We start from the raw sequence: 23,711 nt of genomic DNA, 5'->3' as shown, positions 1-23,711 counted from the left end.
AAAAAAAAAAAAGCAATTCTTTTAAAATAAAATTCTGTAAAAAAGGGAAGTTTTACCTTTCCACAGTAGGCCACATCTCATTGTAGAGGAGCATTAAAGGGACAGTCTACACCAGAATTTTTATTGTTTTAAAAGATAGATAATCCCTTTATTACCCATTTCCCAGTTTTGCATAACTAACACATTTATAATAATATACTTTTAACCTCTGTGATTATCTTGTATCTAAGCCTCTGCAAACTGCCCCTTTTTTCAGTTCTTTTGACAGACTTGCAGTCTAGCCAATCAGTGCCTGCTCCCAGATAACTTCTCGTGTACGAGCACAGTGTTATGTTATCTACAGTATATGAAATACGTGAACTAACACCCTCTAGTGGGGAAAAACTGTTAAAATGCAATCTGAAAGAGGTGGGCTTCAAGGTCTAAGAAATTAGCATATGAACCTCCTAGGTTAAGCTTTCAACTAAGAATACCAAGAGAACAAAGCAAAATTGGTGATAAAAGTAAATTGGAAATTTGTTTAAAATGACATGCTCTATCTGAATCATGAAAGTTTATTTTGGCCTAGACTGTCCCTTTAAACATTTAGTCTGGATGCTTGTCCCAAGACTTGCAGGGGAACATATTCTAGCATATGCAGAAATAAATACTTTGTTTCCCTGTAGTTTAATAGTGTTTTATGAAATCTCACAAGATTTTGGAGATTACAGTAAATCAAAACGTGAACGCAGTATTGATGGTGCAGTTTTTTTTGTGTTTTTTTATTTTTGGGGTGTGGGGTGTTTCTTCACCATGCAGAAGACAGTAAAATTAGCAGCTGAATAGTAACTGCTCACAGAGCAGATACTCTAGTAAGCTTGGTTTTTAAAGAGTCAATGAAAGGTATAAATCATAACTTTGTTTTATCTTTGATGAAAATGTGAGGAAAAAATGTTACTCAACACCATTTCTTTGGTGCTTCTATTAGAAAAAAGTACAATTAGAGGCACTGGCATGAAAAATGCTATATGGAGAAGTGTATTAATGAAAGTCTTTTGTCAGAAATTAGGTTGAAAATTCTATACTGTTCTTGAGGCCATATTTCCAGAAAAATATTGGTGGCAACTTATGGAAAAAAATAAAATCTTACACAACTTTAAACAGAAAAGAAAACAATATAAGTTTGTGCAGATAGTCACTTTTTACATAAACATAGGATTGGAAGAGGAACTGGTGTAAGGAAGTGGTATTACTATCTATATAATGAACTAGATCTTCATGTAGTTGTAAAAAAAGATGAATGTTTAGGTGTAATACTACTCTTTCCCAGAAAGATTGACGTCAACTAACTTATATTATCTGTTTAGACTTCCAAAAGGAAAGGACTGAAGATGGCATACAATAGTACTGTTGCAGAAAGTCACCCTTTAGGCAGAATTGCTGCCAAAATTGATGAAAAGGAATTTGACTCCAGGGGCTATTCAACATTTATCTCCCAAGACAGTGGATACAATGAGTCGCTAAAAGTCTTCAGTCCAGACCATGTTGAAAGTAGCAGAGAATCATTTGGAAAGCTAACTATAACCAAGGACTATGATAACTCTGAGAATATAGAACCTTCATTAACACCAATAACAAATGTAAAATGCTGGACTCATTTAGCTGCCATGAAGGAAAGCAGGCAAAGTGTTACTGTAATCTGTGAAACTCCACGTTTTAGTAAGAAAGATGTTTCACTTCGTAGAAGATTGCTTCTTTCCAAAGCTACACCTGGTGGAACTATTGATTTTGATGCATCTGAATGCTCTGCAGAAATTTCTGGAAGCTCAAAATCACCCTTGTGTATTTCACGTTTTGATGTCGGTCTTTCAAACAGTTTTGTTGACTCGCCAAGAGAGAGCACCTATGAGCCAATTGCAACAAGCACTTTAAAAAATGCAGAGTCTGCATCATCTTGCAAAAAGTGGAGACTATCGTTTGCTCAACAGAGGAGTTCTACTTTAGATGATTCTAAAAGTGATGATAATTTTACTGAAGTAGAAAACATCTCTCCAGTTCAACATTCAAATAGTGCAACTGATGATAGTATGCTAAGCATCCATGAAGCACACCTTTCTGAGTTACCTGGAACTCCAGCTTGCAGTTTAATTGCACGTCCTGCTGAGGAATTTCAGACTCCTATTAGTAACCTTGCAGCAAATTTTAACTTTAATTTATGCACTCCCACGGTTGAACAAATAAGTGACCTGGACTGCTCAATAACAGAGGATAGTGCATTTCACTCCCTTAGCTGGGATAAGTCACAAGACTCAATAACTGATCATGAAGGCTCCTTCCAAGAGCTTATTCAGAAACCCAGGGAGACACCAAAAGCCGTTCATTCAAAAAATCGCTTACGTAAACTAGATAGATGTAGAAGATTGTCCACTCTTCGTGAACGAGGATCTCAGTCCGAAGTAGAGGAAGAAAATACTGAAACTCATCTGTTGACTTCAGCATACAAATCAAAGGTAGCAAGGGAGTCTGTAAATGAAGAAAGTGAGTTGTGCATTGATGACTCAAACGAGAATTCTATTTTAAACATAGCTGATTTAACAGGAACGCCCGCTCTGCGTGTGGTCCATGATATGCTAATGAGAAGTAGTAAAAAAAGACAACAGGCTACTGTACAAGACATTACAGGACATACAGATGGTTTTGACCATTCAGAAGATGATGTTCTTACAAAGCTTATTGGCAGAAAGATGGGGTTAGAAAAACTTGATATTTTAGCAGAACTGAACTGCAGAAATTTAAAGCATCTCCTTGCTTTTATATTTCGTGTCTTGGATATGGAAAGTATTTGCAGGTAAGACATGCTGGAAAATGTCCCGGGTTAAAAATGTAGTTCTCCAAATTGGTAGATATGGATGGTAGGTTAGTATATATAATTTAACAAACCATTTCATTTACTGGGGTTTTTTCACCACTGGAGAATTTCACGGTATTGTTTTCATGTTTTAAGAAAAACGCCTACAAAAATTAAAATCTTTAAGAATTTTTTTTTTTTCAGAATTATTTAAACTTTGGTTTACAAACTTAAATAAAAAATGTTTTTAAATGAGAAGTTATGGTTGAAGATTTAAAATAATTTGTCTAGTGTGTTAGTAATGTACACAACATATGCCTACCACCTCCCATATTGTCATATGTACAGCTTTCCTGCAGCTAAACCTCCATACCACTTATGGTCTTATGTTTTCCCTGCCCCCCTAATCTTTCCCCACATTCAATTTTCCCTTATTGCCTTCAATCTTATTTGGTCAAATCTCTCATACTGTACACGCGTAAGCCACGCCCATAATCTTACGGAAGGAGAAGTGAGTGTGAACGCTGTAAGGACTGAACTGTAGCTGGCTAACACGGTTCAACCTATTCAGCGCAATCACACGATCTCCATTACTGTGTGTTTTATCACACATATATATCCCATACAGCTATATATTGGATAAGTCCCCTATAAACAAGCTGGATCTTGATATATTAAGGATCTCTGCAGACACAGGGGGAACACAGAAACGGTACAGTGCAGCTGGAGTGGGATTGTTAATATTTCTAAAGGCATATACATACCTCATACGTTTTGAGGGCAGCTTTGTGAGTGTGAAATCATTTTATGGATCAACAAATAAAGTGTTACTTTTAATACTACACTTAGATCGTGGATGCGCTCTATCTTTTCCCTTTTCTTAAATCTGTCATACTGTTTGCACATCAACCCATTTGCACACTTTATAAATGGTCAGTCATAATTCTATAAACTGTCTACTGAAAAGGAAGCTCCAAGTGCAATCTAAAAGGGGTTAAACACATTGTTAGCTTCAGGGCAGCAATGCACTACTAGGACCTAGATGAACACATTTGATGAAACCGTAATACTTTTGGGGGTACCCTGCATTACTAATTTGATATTTTAAAAGTGAGAATTCCTGTATATATTTAAACATTTAAGGGATATTCTAATGCACAAGAATATAATTCGTTTCACATTCATTGCGTTCTTATATTTTGATAATGTACTTTGATCTAGTTGTAGAAACACCACTAAATTGTATACTTTCAAGTTTATAACCTTATTTCCCAGATATTTAACATTAAATTATTACTCAATGCATGGTGTACCTTCTGTTTTAGTATTTGGAAAGTGAGCAAGCAGTGGCGTGAAATAGTTATTCAAGATAAGATCACGTATCAGCGAAGAAAGGTGTTCCTAAGAAAGCTAAAGACCGAGGCTGAGGTATTGCCATGCCCAAATAACGGTTTTATCTCTTGTACTTCATGTTTTTTGTTGATTTTATTCAAACTAAGAACTAGGCTAAAACCAATTTTTTTTCTTAAAACTACTAAAAACGACTATTCTCCCCCCCCCCCCCCCCAATTTAAAAAAATAAATAAAAAATTTTCCCTTGAAGGCTTATCTTATCTTTACAACTGCCAGCCATTTATTGAACAATGGATATCTTAGATTTGTACAAACTTGCATTTACCTAAAAGTTAAACTTGGGCCATTTTTCTTTAACCTCTCTTCTGGGGAATAAATAAACTATTTTACCTAATTTCATTACCGATCTATTGAGTATATAAAAATATTTTTGCCTAGTGGTCCTACTTTATATAAGCCTGTTCTGACTTTAATACAAATAAAGCAAGTACTGTTTTTGTGATACTACTTAATACAGTTCATTGATTAGTCTCAATCATGTAAGTTTAATTTAAAGGGCCATAATACCCAAATGTTTAAACACTTAAAAAGTGATGCTGTATAGCTGTAAAAAGCTGACTTGAAAATATCTCCTGAACATCTCTATGTAAAAAAGAAAGATATTTTACCTCCAAAGTTTCTCAGTAGCCACCTCCTATTGTAAAGGATTTCTAAGCAGCATATTAGTATGTCTGTCCTGGGACAGCTTAGGGGATGAGCCTCGTGCACTCTCATGTTATTTCCCTATTCAGCTTACTATGAAATCTCATGAGAGTTAAGTCAAATCTCATGAGATCACAGTAAAAGAGTTCATGACCTCAGCACTGCTGATGCTGATTGGCTGCTGTTCATTTCTTCATTTTTTTTATTTTTTTACCTGCAGCTGAGTAACTTTTTACACAGAACTTACTCTGCTGAGCTGAGGAGATTGTGAGGTAAAATATCTTCCTTTTTTACATAGAGATGCTCAGGTGATATTTTTCTGTCAGCTTTTTACAGTTACACTGCATCAGTTTCAAGTGATTTAGCATATGAGTATTATGTCCCTTTAAGTTATTTTCGTTGTTTAAACAAACGTGGTCAAAATTGAAATGCACAGGGAGTGCATTTAAATTTTTAATGGAAGCATTTTTACAATACTCTTTTAAAGGGACACTAAATATATTTCATGCAACTCCCTCTAATCATGGGTGCCACCATTTTAGAAGTTAAACTGAAGGAGATTGCTGCACATGTGCAGATACTTGCAAACATGTTGGCACTGGAATGTATTAAAAGATAGATTTCAACATGGCGGTACCCATGACTAGAAGGAGGTGGGGATTAGCTATAATACTATGTTTATAAAATATACTTAGTGTCTAATCTCCCTTTAAAAATTTTTTCAAATACATCAGATTGCCAAAATGTTTTTATTAAGAATGTTCATTATTCTTATGCCCTTACATCTTTAGTTACAAACAAATAATAAAAATGTATAATTGCAGACAATGGCACAGTGAGCTAAAACATTGCTTTTGAGCACATACCACACAGTGCTATTGCCTCTTATGCTTAAATCATGTAAAAAGAACATTTTGCTTAACCTTTTTTTTTTATCTCTTAGCAAGGACGACACCTGTCGTCTGAAGATGCTGCAACAAGATTAAACCTTTTAACCCGTTCCGCCCTAAAATCTGTTCAATCTCAAGCTAGAACTGCATATCAGACACCAAGTTCTTTGAAGTCTTCCCAAACACCTAAAGACTCTAAGTCCATTCGCCAGTCTGCAAGCAAACAGCAAGAATACGTAAAGGTTGGCTTGAAAAAATACTTAAGTCCATACTAGTTTACCATACATTTTAAATATTGTTTATTTCCTACCGGTAGACTAAAGAGTGCCAGATTCGCTGATAGATTTGTGCTTTTAAAGACTGGAATCTTTACTTTTATTAAGCATCTGTTCATCACCCATGCTTTTATTTTTGGGAAAAATGCTGTTTTTTGTTGTGTTGTAAGTCTAGTTTGTCACGTGTTACGCATTTATGCTAAGGTTAAAGGGACACAGAAGCCAATTTTTTTCTTTTGTGGTTCAGATAGAGCATGCAATTTTGAGCAACTTTCTAATTTACTCATATCAAATTTTCTTCATTCTCTTGGTATCTTTATTTGAAATGCAAGAATGTAAGTTTAGATGCCGGCCCATTTTCGGTGAACAACCTGGGTTGTTCTTGCTGATTGGTGGATAAATTCACCCACAATAAACAAGCTCTGTCCAGGGTTCTGAACCAAAAAATAGCGTAGATGCCTTCTTTTTCAAATAAAGATAGCAAGAGAACGAAGAAAAATTGATAATAGGAGTAAATTAGAAAGTTGCTTAAAATTGCATGCTCTATCTGAATCACAAAAGAAAAAATTAGGGTTCAGTGTCCCTTTAACCCCTTAATGACCGACATATGGGGTATGTCCTCCAAAAAAATAAAGTTAACGTCAGAGGATGTACCCTGTACGTCGTCGGTCTTTGAAAGCGGTGGAAGCAATCCTGATCGCTTCCAGACGCTTTCATGTTATTGCAGTGATGCTTCGATATTGAGGCATCCTGCAATAACACTACTTGGCCATCCGATGCAGAGAGAGACACTCTGTGGCCCTCTCTGCATTGGACATCAATGGCCGTGATCGTTGGTGGGTGGGAGGCCATCGGTGAAGTCCAGTAGTAAGGGGGGGCGGGGTCACCGGGGGCAGGGTCACCGGGGGGGTGCTGCGGGGGTGCGCTCATGCACGAGGCAGGAACCACTATACTATGGAACATTTTCACAAGTTAGGTGGGGGAGAGGAGGAAATTCGGATCTAAGGGATCAGGGAGGGGGTGGGAGGTTAGTCTTTGGGGGGGGGGGGCGCTACACTATAGGGAAAATAGGGGGGAAAGGCAAAAAAAATTAACATTTTATTGTAAACTCGGTACTGGCAGACAGCTGCCAGTACCAAAGATGGCACAAATTAGGTAGAGGGGGAGGGTTAGAGAGTTTTCGGGGGGGGGGGGAATCAAGGGGGTTGGGGCCTAAGGGGGGATCCTACACACCAGAATATGGCTTTAACAAAAAAAATAACCCTTTTATTTTAGTACTGGCAGACTTTCTGCCAGTACTTAAGATGGCGGGGACAATTGTGGGGGTGGGGGAGGAAAGAGCTGTTTGGGAGGGATCAGGGGGTATGATGTGTCAGGTGGGAGGCTGTTCTCTACACTAAAGCTAAAATTAACCCTGCAAGCTCCCGAATTAACCCCATTCACTGCTAGACACAACACACGTGTGATGCGCAGCAGCATTTAGCGGCCTTCTAATTACCAAAAAGCAAAGCCAAAGCCATATGTCTATTTTTGAACAAAGGGGAACCCAGAGAAGCATTTACAACCATTTGTGCCATAATTGCACAAGCTGTTTGTAAATAATTTCAGTGAGAAACCTAAAATTGTGAAAAATGTAACTTTTTTTTTATTTTTTTTATCGCATTTGGCGGTGAAATGGTGGAATGAAATATACCAAAATGGGCCTAGATCAATACTTGGGGTTGTCTACTACACTACGCTAAAGCTAAAATTAACCCTACAAGCTCCCTAATTAACCCCTTCACTTCTGGGCATAATACACGTGTGGTGCACAGTGGCATCTAGCGGCCTTATAATTACCACAAAGCAACACCAAAGCCATACATGTCTGCTTCTGAACAAAGGGGATCCCAGAGAAGCATTTACAACCATTTATGCCATAATTGCACAAATTGTTTGTAAATAATTTCAGTGAGAAACCTAAAGTTTGTGAAAAAATTTGTGAAAAAGTTAACTATTTTTTTTATTTGATCACATTTGGCGGTGAAATGGTGGCATGAAATATACCAAAATGGGCCTAGATCAATACTTTGGGATGTCTTCTAAAAAAAAGATATATACATGTCAAGGGATATTCAGGGATTCCTGAAAGTAATCAGTGTTCTAATGTAACTAGCGCTAATTTTGAAAAAAAAGTGGTTTGGAAATAGCAAAGTGCTACTTGTATTTATTGCCTTATAACTTGCAAAGAACATGTAAACATTGGGTATTTCTAAACTCAGGACAATTTAGAAACTATTTAGCATGGGTGTTTTTTGGTGGTTGTAGATGTGTAACAGATTTGGGGGGTCAAAGTTAGAAAAAGTGGGTTTTTTTTCCATTTTTTACTCATTTTATAAAAAAATTTTTTATAGTAAATTATAAGATATGATGAAAATAATGGTATCTTTAGAAAGTCCATTTAATGGCGAGAAAAACAGTATATAATATGTGTGGGTACAGTAAATGAGTAAGAGGAAAATACAGCTAAATACAAACAACGCAAAAATGTAAAAATAGCCTTGGTCCCCAACGGACAGAAAATGGAAAAGTGCTTTGGTCATTAAGGGGTTAATGATATTGAGTTAAAGGACCATTAAATACAGTAGAATTGCATAATCTAGAAATGTATTTTAAAAATACAACCCAAAAGCAAATTAGTTTGTTTCAAATGAGTAGTAGATTTTTTTTTTTTTTCCTGACAAATTTCAAAGTTCCATTTTCTTTCCCTTGCCTCTTGTGACAACCATCAGCCAATCACAAAAAGCATATGTATACACAGTGAATTCTTGCACATGCTCAGTAGTAGTTGGTGCATTAAAAAAGACTGCACATTCTGATACTGGAAGTGAATTGGAAAGTTGTTAAAAATTGTTTGCTCTATCTGAATCATGTAAGTGGAATTTTGGCTGTAGTGTTCCTTTAATACACAGGTACACCACATACTAATATGGGAGCAAACCCAAGTTTCAGCAGAATTGCAAGTGCAAGCTTGTAAATGTTGGAGAGCCCACAAAGACAAATGCTGAAGTATCTCCAGACTTAAACCTAAATACTTTGGTAAAAGACATCTAGGCCTCTATTTATTAAAGGTCTTGCGGACCTGATCCGACAGTGCGGATCAGGTCCGCAAGACCTCGCTAAATGCACAGAGCAATACGCTCCCCGCATTTCACATTGCACCAGCAGCTCACAAGAGCTGCTGGTGCAACGCTGCCCCCTGCTGACTCTTGTGAGCTGCTGGTGCAACGCCGCCCCCTGCTGACTCGCGGCCAATCGGCCGCCAGCAGGGAGGTGTCAATCAACCCGATCGTAATCGATCGGGTTGAATTGCGGCGATGTCTGTCCGCCTGCTCAGAGCAGGCGGACAGGTTATTGAGCTCGCCAGAAAAACGGGGCATCAAGCTCCATTTGGAGCTTGATAGATAGGCCCCTTAGTCTTTGTGGCAATTGAGAAATGTATCTGAATAGGATTTGGATTTTTTAATCCTCTGAAAGAGAGCCATTCTGTTAATACAGAAATAGTTTGTAGGTTCCTGCTTTCATGATTTAGATATAGCATATTGTTTTAAACAACTTTCCAATTTTCTTCTATTATCAAATTTGTTTAATTATTTTGGTATCATTTGAGGGGGAAGTATTGCGTATTGCACCAGTGGGAGCTAGCTGAGACAGTGACAAGGCATATATGTGCAGCTCCCAGTAATGCATTGCTGCTCCTGAGCCTACCTAGGTATGCTTCGCAACAAAAGATTTCAAGAGAAGAAAGCTAATTAGATAATAGAAGTAAATTGGAAACTAAATAATAAAAGAAAAATTCTGGGTTTCATGTCTCTAACCTTGTTTATACTAGTCTGTTTTATTGCTGGTTTTATATATGTCCCTAATTGTTTGCAGCAAGACAGAAAGATAAGCTTAAAACTCAAGTTTAGACATAGCGGCGTCCATTTCTTTATAGAAACTCAATGGAATTTAAAAAAAAAAAAATTTCTCCAGATTTAAATTACAGGAACAGGAGACAAAATTAACCAATGAAAGTATATTAGAAAGTTTAGAAAAAAACACTCACAGGTGTAAATAAAGGTGCTATCACTATGATAGAAAAAATAAATAAATTATATATATATATATATATATATATATATATATATATTCTAGAAAAAAATCGAAGGCGCCACATATCGTAATTCTGCAGGATGTACCATACAATCATATGCTGAATAGTAAACACTCACATTTGGTGTAGCACTGTAATGTAGTGCAAACTGGGCAGACCGGATCCTTAGAGTTGTATGGCTAAACTCTCTCCTCTCAGTGCAGGAAACAGAGTATGATAGTGCCTCTTCGCTCGCAGTAACAGGGATGATCGGTAGGCCTCCTTACTGCTACAAACCAACCGGTGGTGGAAAGGTCACTCAAAGTAGCAAGTTAAATAAAAACAAGTGTTTTATTAAACACCAAGATGCGCAGCAACACGCTTCTCAGTATTACTACTGTTTCATCAGGCTGATACAAACATTTGATACTTGCTACATTAAATACACATCTGCAACCAATGAAAGGGTTGCTAAAATCATGCCCCCCTATAGGTCACATGACCTCACAGGAGTGGCGTGTTACAAAATTAAAAATTGAGTCATAAACATTTACATTTAAAAAAGACCATTTAATGTCAATAATTCAATACCAAAAAATCTGACCCAATAAGTCTAAATCTACAATTCTTGTATTCTAAAACTGTATTACAATCATACATATCAAGCTACGTCCTTGTACGCGTCAGCTGAAGGGTGTGTGTGTTAGGGGAGGATACTATTGGCCAGCGATACGGTTTTTATCTTTATTTGTATTTAAATAACCGATATAGTAATATAATATGATTGGTAAATCCCATAATCATTATGCTAAAGCCCACTACTCAATAGTGTAGCGGCTTTTAAGAGTCTATTACACATCCACTAATATATCTAATATTATAATGCGATCGTAAGATCCCATACTTAGTCTAACTGAGCCTAGTTCTCAGAAGTGCAATGACTTCTAAGAGTCCAATGCATCAACTAGGGTATCAGATTTGGTAGTGTGAGCGATGCAGCTTGTAATGGTTTATGATCGTAGATAACACATGTATTTAGTTTACATCCGGCTCTTTCTAAGGTAGCCAATGGAATAGTGATAATTGTGAACTCTAATCCTGATTTATCAATTGTCATGACGATAATTCGTTATGACAGGGTATCTGTCAAAATAGATTTTTATTTAAATTGAACATTATAAGAGTTCAAATTGCATCTTCTTATACATATAGGGGTTATTTGCTCCAAAGTTATAATACATTAGATACTTGACCTAATATGTATTTAAAGGCAAAGTTGTGTATTACACTATGCTCGAATAATACTAATCTAATATGTGAAAAATATATATAACAAAATAATTAGTATACAAAATATACAGAAAGTGCAGTTAAGTGATAAGACAAAACATTTTAAGCTATACATTTTTAATTATATTATTATTTGTGGGTATAAGATCTAAAGACTATACTGACAAGAAAATATATGGTTATATATAATAACCACAACCATAAATATCTCATATTATGCGCTCACAATATCTCACATGTGCCGAATATATATGGTTATTGTAATAACCAAATATGTAAATCTCTCGTGTTCACTACAGTACTAGATAAATAATTTTCTTCTGTTATGTGTGATCAGTCCACGGGTCATCATTACTTCTGGGATATAACTCCTCCCCAACAGGAAATGCAAGAGGATTCACCCAGCAGAGCTGCATATAGCTCCTCCCCTCTACGTCACTCCCAGTCATTCTCTTGCACCCAACGACTAGATAGGATGTGTGAGAGGACTATGGTGATTATACTTAGTTTTTATAACTTCAATCAAAAGTTTGTTATTTTACAATAGCACCGGAGCGTGTTATTGCCTCTCTGGCAGAGTTTGAAGAAGAATCTACCAGAGTTTTTACTATGATTTTAACCGGAGTAGTTAAGATCATATTGCTGTTTCTCGGCCATCTGAGGGAGGTAAAAGCTTCAGATCAGGGGACAGCGGGCAGATGAATCTGCATTGAGGTATGTAGCAGTTTTCTTCTGTTATGTGCGATCAGTCCACGGGTCATCATTACTTCTGGGATATAACTCCTCCCCAACAGGAAATGCAAGAGGATTCACCCAGCAGAGCTGATATAGCTCCTCCCCTCTACGTCAGTCCCAGTCATTCTCTTGCACCCAACGACTAGATAGGATGTGTGAGAGGACTATGGTGATTATACTTAGTTTTTATGACTTCAATCAAAAGTTTGTTATTTTACAATAGCACCGGAGCGTGTTATTACTTCTCTGGCAGAGTTTGAAGAAGAATCTACCAGAGTTTTCTACTATGATTTTAACCGGAGTAGTTAAGATCATATTGCTGTTCTCGGCCATCTGAGGGAGGTAAAGACTTCAGATCAGGGGACAGCGGGCAGATGAATCTGCATTGAGGTATGTAGCAGTTTTTATTTTCTGAATGGAATTGATGAAAAAATCCTGCTATACCGTTATAATGACATGTATGTATACACTTCAGTATTCTGGGAATGGTTTTTCACCGGAACTACTCTGTTAAAGGTCACTAATCCTTTTAATAAATATGTCATGTTAAACGTTTTTGCTGGAATGTAGAATCGTTTACATTGCTGAGGTACTGAGTAAATAAATGTTTGGGCATTATTTTCCACTTGGCAATTGTCTGCTTTAAATTGTGACAGTTTCGTTTCTCCTCACTGCTGTGTGTGAGAGGGAGGGGCCGTTTTTGGCGCTCTTTTGCTACGCATCAAAATATTCCAGTCAGCTACTATTATATTTCCTGCATGATCCGGTTCACTGACAGATCTCAGGGGTCTTCAAACTTCTTTGAAGGGAGGTACATTCTCTCAGCAGAGCTGTGAGAATTTTTATTGACTGTGAATATAAACGTTACTCTATAATTTTTTATGTCAAATTTAGTTATTTACTAATGGGAACAAACCTTTGCTAAAAGTTGTGTTATTTTAAACTTGATGCTTTAACTGTTTTTCAGTTCATTATCTCAACTGTCATTTAATCGTTTAAGTACCTCTTTGAGGCACAGTACGTTTTTGCTAAAAAAGATTATAACCAGGTTGCAAGTTATTGCTAGTGTGTTAAACATGTCTGACTCAGAGGAAAATATCTGTGTCATTTGTTCCTATGCCAAGGTGGAGCCCAATAGAAATTTATGTACTAACTGTATTGATGCTACTTTAAATAAAAGTCAATCTGTACAATGTGAACAAATTTCACCAAACTGCGAGGGGAGAGTTATGCCGACTAACTCGCCTCACGCGGCAGTACCTGCATCTCCCGCCCGGGAGGTGCGTGATATTATGGCGCCTTATACATCTGGGCGGCCATTACAGATAACATTACATGATATGGCTACTGTTATGACTGAAGTTTTGTCTAAATTACCAGAACTAAGAGGCAAGCGTGATCACTCTGGGGTGAGAACAGAGTGCGCTGACAATACTAGGGCCATGTCTGATACTGCGTCACAGCTTGCAGAGCATGAGGACGGAGAGCTTCATTCTGTGGGTGACGGTTCTGATCCAAACAGATTGGATTCAGATATTTCAAATTTTAAATTTAAATTGGAGAACCTCCGTGCATTACTAGGGGAGGTCTTAGCAGCTCTCAATGATTGTAACACCATTGCAATACCAGAGAAACTGTGTAGGTTGGATAAATACTTTGCGGTACCGGCGAGTACTGACGTTTTTCCTATACCTAAGAGATTAACTGAAATTGTTACTAAGGAGTGGGATAGACCCGGTGTGCCGTTCTCACCCCCTCCAATATTTAGAAAGATGTTTCCAATAGACGCCACTACTCGGGACTTATGGCAAACGGTCCCTAAGGTGGAGGGAGCAGTTTCTACTTTAGCTAAGCGTACCACTATCCCGGTAGAGGATAGCTGTGCTTTTTCAGATCCAATGGATAAAAAATTAGAGGGTTACCTTAAGAAAATGTTTGTTCAACAAGGTCTTATATTACAACCCCTTGCATGTATCGCGCCGATTACGGCTGCGGCAGCATTTTGGATTGAGTCTCTGGAAGAGAACCTTAGTTCATCTACGCTAGATGATATTATGGACAGGCTTAGAGTCCTTAAACTAGCCAATTCATTCATTTCGGAGGCCGTAGTACATTTAACCAAACTTACGGCTAAGAACTCTGGATTCGCCATACAGGCACGTAGAGCACTGTGGCTAAAATCCTGGTCAGCTGATGTTACTTCTAAGTCCAAATTACTTAATATACCTTTCAAGGGGCAGTCTTTATTTGGGCCCAGGTTGAAAGAAATTATCGCTGACATTACAGGAGGTAAGGGCCACGCCCTACCTCAAGACAAAGCCAAAGCTAAGGCTAGACAGTCTAATTTTCGTCCCTTTCGGAATTTCAAAACTGGAGCAGCGTCAACCTCCACTGCACCAAAACAGGAAGGAGCTGTTGCTCGTTACAGGCAAGGCTGGAAACCTAACCAGTCCTGGAATAAGGGCAAACAGGCCAGGAAACCTGCTGCTGCCCCAAAGACAGCATGAACCGAGAGCCCCCGATCCGGGACCGGATCTAGTGGGGGGCAGACTTTCTCTCTTCGCTCAAGCCTGGGCAAGAGATGTTCAGGATCCCTGGGCGCTGGAGATCATATCTCAGGGATACCTTCTAGACTTCAAATTATCTCCCCCAAAAGGGAGATTTCATCTGTCAAGGTTGTCAACAAACCAGATAAAGAAAGAAGCGTTTCTACGCTGTGTACAAGATCTGTTATTAATGGGAGTGATCCATCCAGTTCCGCGGTCGGAACAAGGACAAGGGTTCTACTCAAACCTGTTTGTGGTTCCCAAAAAAGAGGGAACTTTCAGGCCAATCTTAGATTTAAAGATTCTAAACAAATTCCTAAGAGTTCCATCGTTCAAAATGGAAACTATTCGGACAATCTTACCTATGATCCAAAAGGGTCAGTACATGACCACAGTGGATTTAAAAGATGCTTACCTTCACATACCGATTCACAAAGATCATCAACGGTATCTACGGTTTGCCTTCCTAGACAGGCACTACCAGTTTGTAGCTCTTCCATTCGGATTGGCTACGGCCCCAAGAATCTTCACAAAGGTTCTGGGTGCCCTTCTGACGGTTCTAAGACCGCGAGGGATTTCGGTAGCTCCGTACCTAGACGACATTCTAATACAGGCTTCAAGCTTCCAAACTGCCAAGTCTCATACAGAGTTAGTTCTGGCATTTCTAAGGTCGCATGGATGGAAAGTGAACGAAAAGAAAAGTTCTCTTTTTCCTCTCACAAGAGTTCCATTCTTGGGGACTCTTATAGATTCTGTAGAAATGAAGATTTACCTGACAGAAGACAGGTTAACAAGGCTTCAGGATGCATGCCGTGTCCTTCATTCCATTCAACACCCGTCAGTGGCTCAATGCATGGAGGTGATCGGCTTAATGGTAGCGGCAATGGACATAGTACCTTTTGCACGCCTACACCTCAGACCGCTGCAATTGTGCATGCTAAGTCAGTGGAAGGGGGATTACTCAGATTTGTCCCCTACCCTGAATCTGAATCAAGAGACCAGAAATTCTCTTCTATGGTGGCTTTATCGGCCACACCTGTCCAGGGGGATGCCATTCAGCAGGCCAGACTGGACAATTGTAACAACAGACGCCAGCCTACTAGGTTGGGGCGCTGTCTGGAATTCTCTGAAGGCTCAGGGATTATGGAATCAGGAGGAGAGTCTCCTTCCAATAAACATTCTGGAATTGAGAGCAGTTCTCAATGCCCTTCTGGCTTGGCCCCAATTAACAACTCAGGGGTTCATCAGGTTTCAGTCGGACAATATCACGACTGTAGCTTACATCAACCATCAGGGAGGGACAAGAAGCTCCCTAGCAATGATGGAAGTATCAAAGATAATTCGCTGGGCAGAGTCTCACTCTTGCCACCTGTCAGCAATCCACATCCCGGGAGTGGAGAACTGGGAGGCGGATTTCTTGAGTCGCCAGACTTTTCATCCGGGAGAGTGGGAACTTCATCCGGAGATTTTTGCCCAAATACTTCAGGGGCAAACCAGAGATAGATCTCATGGCGTCTCGCCAGAACGCCAAACTTCCTCACTACGGGTCCAGATCCAGGGATCCGGGAGCGGTTCTGATAGATGCTTTGACAGCACCTTGGAACTTCGGGATGGCTTATGTGTTTCCACCCTTCCCGCTGCTTCCTCGATTGATTGCGAAAATCAAACAAGAGAGAGCATCTGTGATTCTAATAGCGCCTGCATGGCCACGCAGGACTTGGTATGCAGATCTAGTGGACATGTCATCCTGTCCACCTTGGTCTCTACCTCTAAGACAGGACCTTCTGATACAGGGTCCATTCAAACATCAAAATCTAACTTCTCTGAAACTGACTGCTTGGAAATTGAACGCTTGATTTTATCAAAGCGTGGTTTTTCTGAGTCGGTTATTGATACCCTGATCCAGGCTAGGAAGCCTGTTACCAGAAAGATTTACCATAAAATATGGCGCAAATACCTATACTGGTGCGAATCCAAACGTTACTCCTGGAGTAAGGTTAGGATCCCTAGGATATTGTCTTTTCTACAAGAAGGTTTAGAAAAGGGTTTATCGGCTAGTTCATTAAAGGGACAGATTTCAGCTCTGTCCATCTTGTTACACAGGCGTCTGTCAGAAAATCCAGACGTCCAGGCTTTTTGTCAAGCTTTAGCTAGGATCAAGCCTGTGTTTAAAGCCGTTGCTCCGCCATGGAGTTTAAACTTAGTTCTTAACGTTTTACAAGGTGTTCCATTTGAACCCCTTCATTCCATTGATATAAAATTTTTATCTTGGAAAGTTCTGTTTTTAATGGCTATTTCCTCGGCTCGAAGAGTCTCTGAGTTATCAGCATTACATTGTGATTCTCCTTATCTGATTTTTCACACAGATAAGGTAGTTCTGCGTACTAAACCTGGGTTCTTACCTAAGGTAGTTACTAACAGGAATATCAATCAAGAGATTGTTGTTCCATCCTTGTGTCCAAATCCTTCTTCAAAGAAGGAACGTCTTCTACACAATCTGGATGTAGTTCGTGCCCTCAAGTTCTACTTGCAGGCAACTAAAAATTTTCGCCAAACTTCTTCCCTGTTTGTCGTTTATTCTGGACAGAGGAGAGGTCAAAAAGCTTCTGCTACCTCTCTCTCTTTTTGGCTTCGTAGCATAATACGTTTAGCCTATGAGACTGCTGGACAGCAGCCTCCTGAAAGAATTACAGCTCATTCCACTAGAGCTGTGGCTTCCACTTGGGCCTTTAAGAATGAGGCCTCTGTTGAACAGATTTGCAAGGCTGCAACTTGGTCTTCGCTTCATACTTTTTCCAAATTTTACAAATTTGACACTTTTGCTTCTTCGGAGGCTATTTTTGGGAGAAAGGTTCTTCAGGCAGTGGTTCCTTCTGTATAATGAGCCTGCCTATCCCTCCCGTCATCCGTGTACTTTTGCTTTGGTATTGGTATCCCAGAAGTAATGATGACCCGTGGACTGATCGCACATAACAGAAGAAAACATAATTTATGCTTACCTGATAAATTCCTTTCTTCTGTTGTGCGATCAGTCCACGGCCCGCCCTGTTTTTTAAGGCAGGTAAATATCTTTTAAATTATACTCCAGTCACCACTTCACCCTTGGTTACTCCTTTCTCGTTGATTCTTGGTCGAATGACTGGGACTGACGTAGAGGGGAGGAGCTATATCAGCTCTGCTGGGTGAATCCTCTTGCATTTCCTGTTGGGGAGGAGTTATATCCCAGAAGTAATGATGACCCGTGGACTGATCGCACAACAGAAGAAAGGAATTTATCAGGTAAGCATAAATTATGTTTTTATTTTCTGAATGGAATTGATGAGAAAATCCTGCCATACCGTTATAATGACATGTATGTATACTCTACACTTCAGTATTCTGGGGATGGTATTTCACTGGAATTACTCTGTTAAAAGTACATTAAACCTTTTAATAGGTATTTATTATGTTAAACGTTTTTGCTGGAATGTAGAATCGTTTGCATTTTCTGAGGTACTGAGTGAATAAATGTTTGGGGTGAGGGGGAGGGGCCGTTTTTGGCGCTCTTTGCTACGCATCAAAAATTTCCAGTCAGTTACTCTTGTATTTCCTGCATGATCCGGTTCATCTCTAACAGAACTCAGGGGTCTTCAAACTTCTTTGGAGGGAGGTAGATTCTCTCAGCAGAGCTGTGAGACTTATATATTGACTGTGATTAAAAACGTTAATCTGTAATTTTTATGCTTCAAATTTAATTATTGTTACTTTACTAATGGGAACAAACCTTTGCTAAAAGTTGTGTTGATTTTAAGGATTGATGCTATAACTGTTTTTTCAGTTCATTATTTCAACTGTCATTTAATCGTTTAGTGCTTCTTTGAGGCACAGTACGTTTTTGTTAAATAAGATTGTAACCAAGTTGCAAGTTTATTGCTAGTGTGTTAAACATGTCTGATTCAGAGGAAGATACCTGTGTCATTTGTTCCAATGCCAAGGTGGAGCCCAATAGAAATTTATGTACTAACTGTATTGATGCTACTTTAAATAAAAGCCAATCTGTACAAATTGAACAAATTTCACCAAACAGCGAGGGGAGAGTTATGCCGACTAACTCGCCTCACGTGTCAGTACCTGCATCTCCCGCCCGGGAGGTGCGTGATATTGTGGCGCCTAGTACATCTGGGCGGCCATTACAGATAACATTACAAGATATGGCTACTGTTATGACCGAAGTTTTGGCTAAATTACCAGAACTAAGAGGCAAGCGTGATCACTCTGGGGTGAGAACAGAGTGCGCTGATAATACTAGGGCCATGTCTGATACTGCGTCACAGCTTGCAGAGCATGAGGACGGAGAGCTTCATTCTGTGGGTGACGGTTCTGATCCAAACAGATTGGATTCAGATATTTCAAATTTTAAATTTAAATTGGAGAACCTCCGTGTATTACTAGGGGAGGTTTTAGCGGCTCTTAATGATTGTAACACTGTTGCAATACCAGAGAAATTGTGTAGGTTGGATAAATACTTTGCGGTACCGGCGAGTACTGACGTTTTTCCTATACCTAAGAGACTAACTGAAATTGTTACTAAGGAGTGGGATAGACCCGGTGTGCCGTTCTCACCCCCTCCAATATTTAGAAAGATGTTTCCAATAGACGCCACCACACGGGACTTATGGCAAACGGTCCCTAAGGTGGAGGGAGCAGTTTCTACTTTAGCTAAGCGTACCACTATCCCGGTAGAGGATAGCTGTGCTTTTTCAGATCCAATGGATAAAAAATTAGAGGGTTACCTTAAGAAAATGTTTGTTCAACAAGGTTTTATATTGCAACCCCTTGCATGCATCGCGCCGATTACGGCTGCGGCAGCATTTTGGATTGAGTCTCTGGAAGAGAACCTTAGTTCAGCTACGCTGGACGACATTACGGACAGGCTTAGAGTCCTTAAACTAGCTAATTCATTCATTTCGGAGGCCGTAGTACATTTAACCAAACTTACGGCTAAGAACTCAGGATTCGCCATTCAGGCACGTAGGGCGCTGTGGCTAAAATCCTGGTCAGCTGATGTAACTTCTAAGTCCAAATTACTTAATATACCTTTCAAGGGGCAAACTTTATTTGGGCCCGGTTTGAAAGAAATTATCGCTGACATTACAGGAGGTAAGGGCCACGCCCTGCCTCAAGACAAAGCCAAAGCTAAGGCTAGACAGTCTAATTTTCGTCCCTTTCGGAATTTCAAAGCAGGAGCAGCACCAACTTCCACTGCACCAAAACAGGAAGGAGCTGTTGCTCGTTACAGACAAGGCTGGAAACCTACCCAGTCCTGGAACAAGGGCAAGCAGGCCAGGAAACCTGCTGCTGCCCCAAAGACAGCATGAACCGAGGGCCCCCGATCCGGGACCGGATCTAGTGGGGGGCAGACTCTCTCTCTTCGCCCAGGCTTGGGCAAGAGATGTTCAGGATCCCTGGGCGCTAGAGATCATATCTCAGGGATACCTTCTAGACTTCAAATTCTCTCCCCCAAGAGGGAGATTTCATCTGTCAAGGTTGTCAACAAACCAGATAAAGAAAGAAGCGTTTCTACGCTGTGTACAAGATCTGTTATTAATGGGAGTGATCCATCCGGTTCCGCGGTCGGAACAAGGACAAGGGTTTTACTCAAACCTGTTTGTGGTTCCCAAAAAAGAGGGAACTTTCAGGCCAATCTTGGATTTAAAGATCCTAAACAAATTCCTAAGAGTTCCATCGTTCAAAATGGAAACTATTCGGACAATCTTACCCATGATCCAAAAGGGTCAGTACATGACCACAGTGGATTTAAAGGATGCTTACCTTCACATACCGATTCACAAAGATCATTACCGGTATCTAAGGTTTGCCTTCTTAGACAGGCATTACCAGTTTGTAGCTCTTCCATTCGGATTGGCTACGGCTCCAAGAATCTTCACAAAGGTTCTGGGTGCCCTTCTGGCGGTACTAAGACCGCGAGGAATTTCGGTAGCTCCGTACCTAGACGACATTCTGATACAAGCTTCAAGCTTTCAAACTGCCAAATCTCATACAGAGTTAGTTCTGGCATTTCTAAGGTCGCATGGATGGAAAGTGAACGAAAAGAAGAGTTCTCTCTTTCCTCTCACAAGAGTTCCATTCTTGGGGACTCTTATAGATTCTGTAGAAATGAAGATTTATCTGACAGAAGACAGATTAACAAAGCTTCTAAATGCATGCCGTGTCCTTCATTCCATTCAACTCCCGTCAGTAGCTCAATGCATGGAGGTGATCGGCTTAATGGTAGCAGCAATGGACATAGTACCCTTTGCACGTCTACATCTCAGACCGCTGCAATTGTGCATGCTGAGTCAGTGGAATGGGGATTACTCAGACTTGTCCCCTACTCTGAATCTGGATCGAGAGACCAGAAACTCTCTTCTATGGTGGCTTTCTCGGCCACATCTGTCCAGGGGGATGCCATTCAGCAGGCCGGACTGGACAATTGTAACAACAGACGCCAGTCTACTAGGTTGGGGCGCTGTCTGGAATTCTCTGAAGGCTCAGGGACAATGGAGTCAGGAGGAAAGTCTCCTGCCAATAAACATTCTGGAATTGAGAGCAGTTCTCAATGCCCTTCTGGCTTGGCCCCAGTTAAAAACTCGGGGGTTCATCAGGTTTCAGTCGGACAACATCACGACTGTAGCTTACATCAACCATCAGGGAGGGACAAGAAGCTCCCTAGCAATGATGGAAGTATCAAAGATAATTCGCTGGGCAGAGTCTCACTCTTGCCACCTGTCAGCAATCCACATCCCGGGAGTGGAGAACTGGGAGGCGGATTTCTTGAGTCGCCAGACCTTTCATCCGGGGGAGTGGGAACTTCATCCGGAGGTCTTTGCCCAAATACTTCGACGTTGGGGCAAACCAGAGATAGATCTCATGGCGTCTCGCCAGAACGCCAAACTTCCTCGCTACGGGTCCAGATCCAGGGATCCGGGAGCGGTTCTGATAGATGCTTTGACAGCACCTTGGAACTTCGGGATGGCTTATGTGTTTCCACCCTTCCCGCTGCTTCCTCGATTGATTGCCAAAATCAAACAGGAGAGAGCATCAGTGATTCTAATAGCGCCTGCATGGCCACGCAGGACTTGGTATGCAGATCTAGTGGACATGTCATCCTGTCCGCCTTGGTCTCTACCTCTAAGACAGGACCTTCTGATACAGGGTCCATTCAAACATCAAAATCTAACTTCTCTGAAGCTGACTGCTTGGAAATTGAACGCTTGATTTTATCAAAACGTGGGTTTTCTGAGTCGGTTATTGATACCCTGATACAGGCTAGGAAGCCTGTTACCAGAAGGATTTACCATAAGATATGGCGTAAATACCTATACTGGTGCGAATCCAAAGGTTACTCCTGGAGTAAGGTTAGGATTCCTAGGATATTGTCCTTTCTACAAGAAGGTTTAGAAAAGGGTTTATCGGCTAGCTCATTAAAGGGACAGATCTCAGCTCTGTCCATCTTGTTACACAGGCGTCTGTCAGAAAATCCAGACGTCCAGGCCTTTTGTCAGGCTTTAGCTAGGATCAAGCCTGTGTTTAAAACTGTTGCTCCGCCATGGAGTTTAAACCTTGTTCTTAACGTTCTACAAGGAGTTCCGTTTGAACCCCTTCATTCCATTGATATAAAGTTGTTATCTTGGAAAGTGTTATTTTTAATGGCTATTTCTTCGGCTCGGAGAGTCTCTGAGTTATCAGCTTTACATTGTGATTCTCCTTATTTGATTTTTCATTCAGATAAGGTAGTTCTGCGTACAAAACCTGGGTTCTTACCTAAGGTAGTCACTAACAGGAACATCAATCAAGAGATCGTGGTGCCTTCCCTGTGCCCGAATCCTTCTTCAAAGAAGGAACGTCTTCTACACAATCTAGATGTAGTTCGTGCCCTCAAGTTCTACTTGCAGGCAACTAAGGATTTTCGACAAACGTCTTCCCTGTTTGTCGTGTACTCTGGTCAGAGGAGAGGTCATAAGGCTTCGGCTACCTCTCTCTCCTTCTGGCTTCGTAGCATAATTCGTTTAGCCTATGAGACTGCTGGACAGCAGCCTCCTGAAAGAATTACAGCTCATTCTACTAGAGCTGTGGCTTCCACTTGGGCCTTTAAGAATGAGGCCTCTGTTGAACAGATTTGCAAGGCTGCAACTTGGTCTTCGCTTCATACTTTTTCCAAATTTTTCAAATTTGACACTTTTGCTTCTTCGGAGGCTATTTTTGGGGGAGAGGTTCTTCAGGCAGTGGTTCCTTCTGTATAATGAGCCTGCCTATCCCTCCCGTCATCCGTGTACTTTTGCTTTGGTATTGGTATCCCAGAAGTAATGATGACCCGTGGACTGATCACACATAACAGAAGAAAACATAATTTATGCTTACCTGATAAATTCCTTTCTTCTGTTGTGTGATCAGTCCACGGCCCGCCCTGTTTTTTAATGCAGGTAAATATCTTTTAAATTATACTCCAGTCACCACTTCACCCTTGGTTTCTCCTTTCTCGTTGATTCTTGGTCGAATGACTGGGAGTGACGTAGAGGGGAGGAGCTATATGCAGCTCTGCTGGGTGAATCCTCTTGCATTTCCTGTTGGGGAGGAGTTATATCCCAGAAGTAATGATGACCCGTGGACTGATCACACAACAGAAGAAAGGAATTTATCAGGTAAGCATAAATTATGTTTTTATAAGTGACTAGTTCCTTCACAGAAAGTGTTTAATATAGAAAAATAGATATACATAGTTACAAGTCTCCCCTACGTTAGCTGATGCAATGTTTTGCAATAAGTGTTTACTACTAATAATATAAGTGAATATAAAATCTATGTGCATTATTAACTGAACGCAGCCAGGTCCATATTGATGTTAAGACCATTTGGCCCAGTTGATAGATCCAAAAGGTCTCACGCTGGCGCAATCTACTGAACCTATTATATAAATTTGAGACTGGAATAAATTCAATG

The 23,711-nt window shown here is 40.1% G+C and overlaps 1 protein-coding gene across 1 annotated transcript in view; it reads left to right on the top strand.

Moving 5' to 3' along the window:
• Positions 1 to 1,370: 1,370 nt before the first annotated feature.
• FBXO43 (F-box protein 43) overlaps positions 1,371 to 23,711 on the top strand; it is a 68,452-nt gene continuing 46,111 nt past the window's right edge. The window contains exons 1-3 of the mRNA XM_053715917.1: positions 1,371 to 2,827; positions 4,153 to 4,255; positions 5,826 to 6,014. Coding sequence (XP_053571892.1) covers positions 1,371 to 2,827; positions 4,153 to 4,255; positions 5,826 to 6,014 — 1,749 coding nt within the window. The remainder of the gene's footprint in view (positions 2,828 to 4,152; positions 4,256 to 5,825; positions 6,015 to 23,711) is intronic.

This window comes from Bombina bombina, chromosome 5 (assembly GCF_027579735.1).
Source record: "Bombina bombina isolate aBomBom1 chromosome 5, aBomBom1.pri, whole genome shotgun sequence".
Lineage (NCBI taxonomy): Eukaryota > Metazoa > Chordata > Amphibia > Anura > Bombinatoridae > Bombina > Bombina bombina.
Note: the sequence above shows the minus strand (reverse complement) of the source record. Positions and strands in the feature narration are given on the sequence as shown.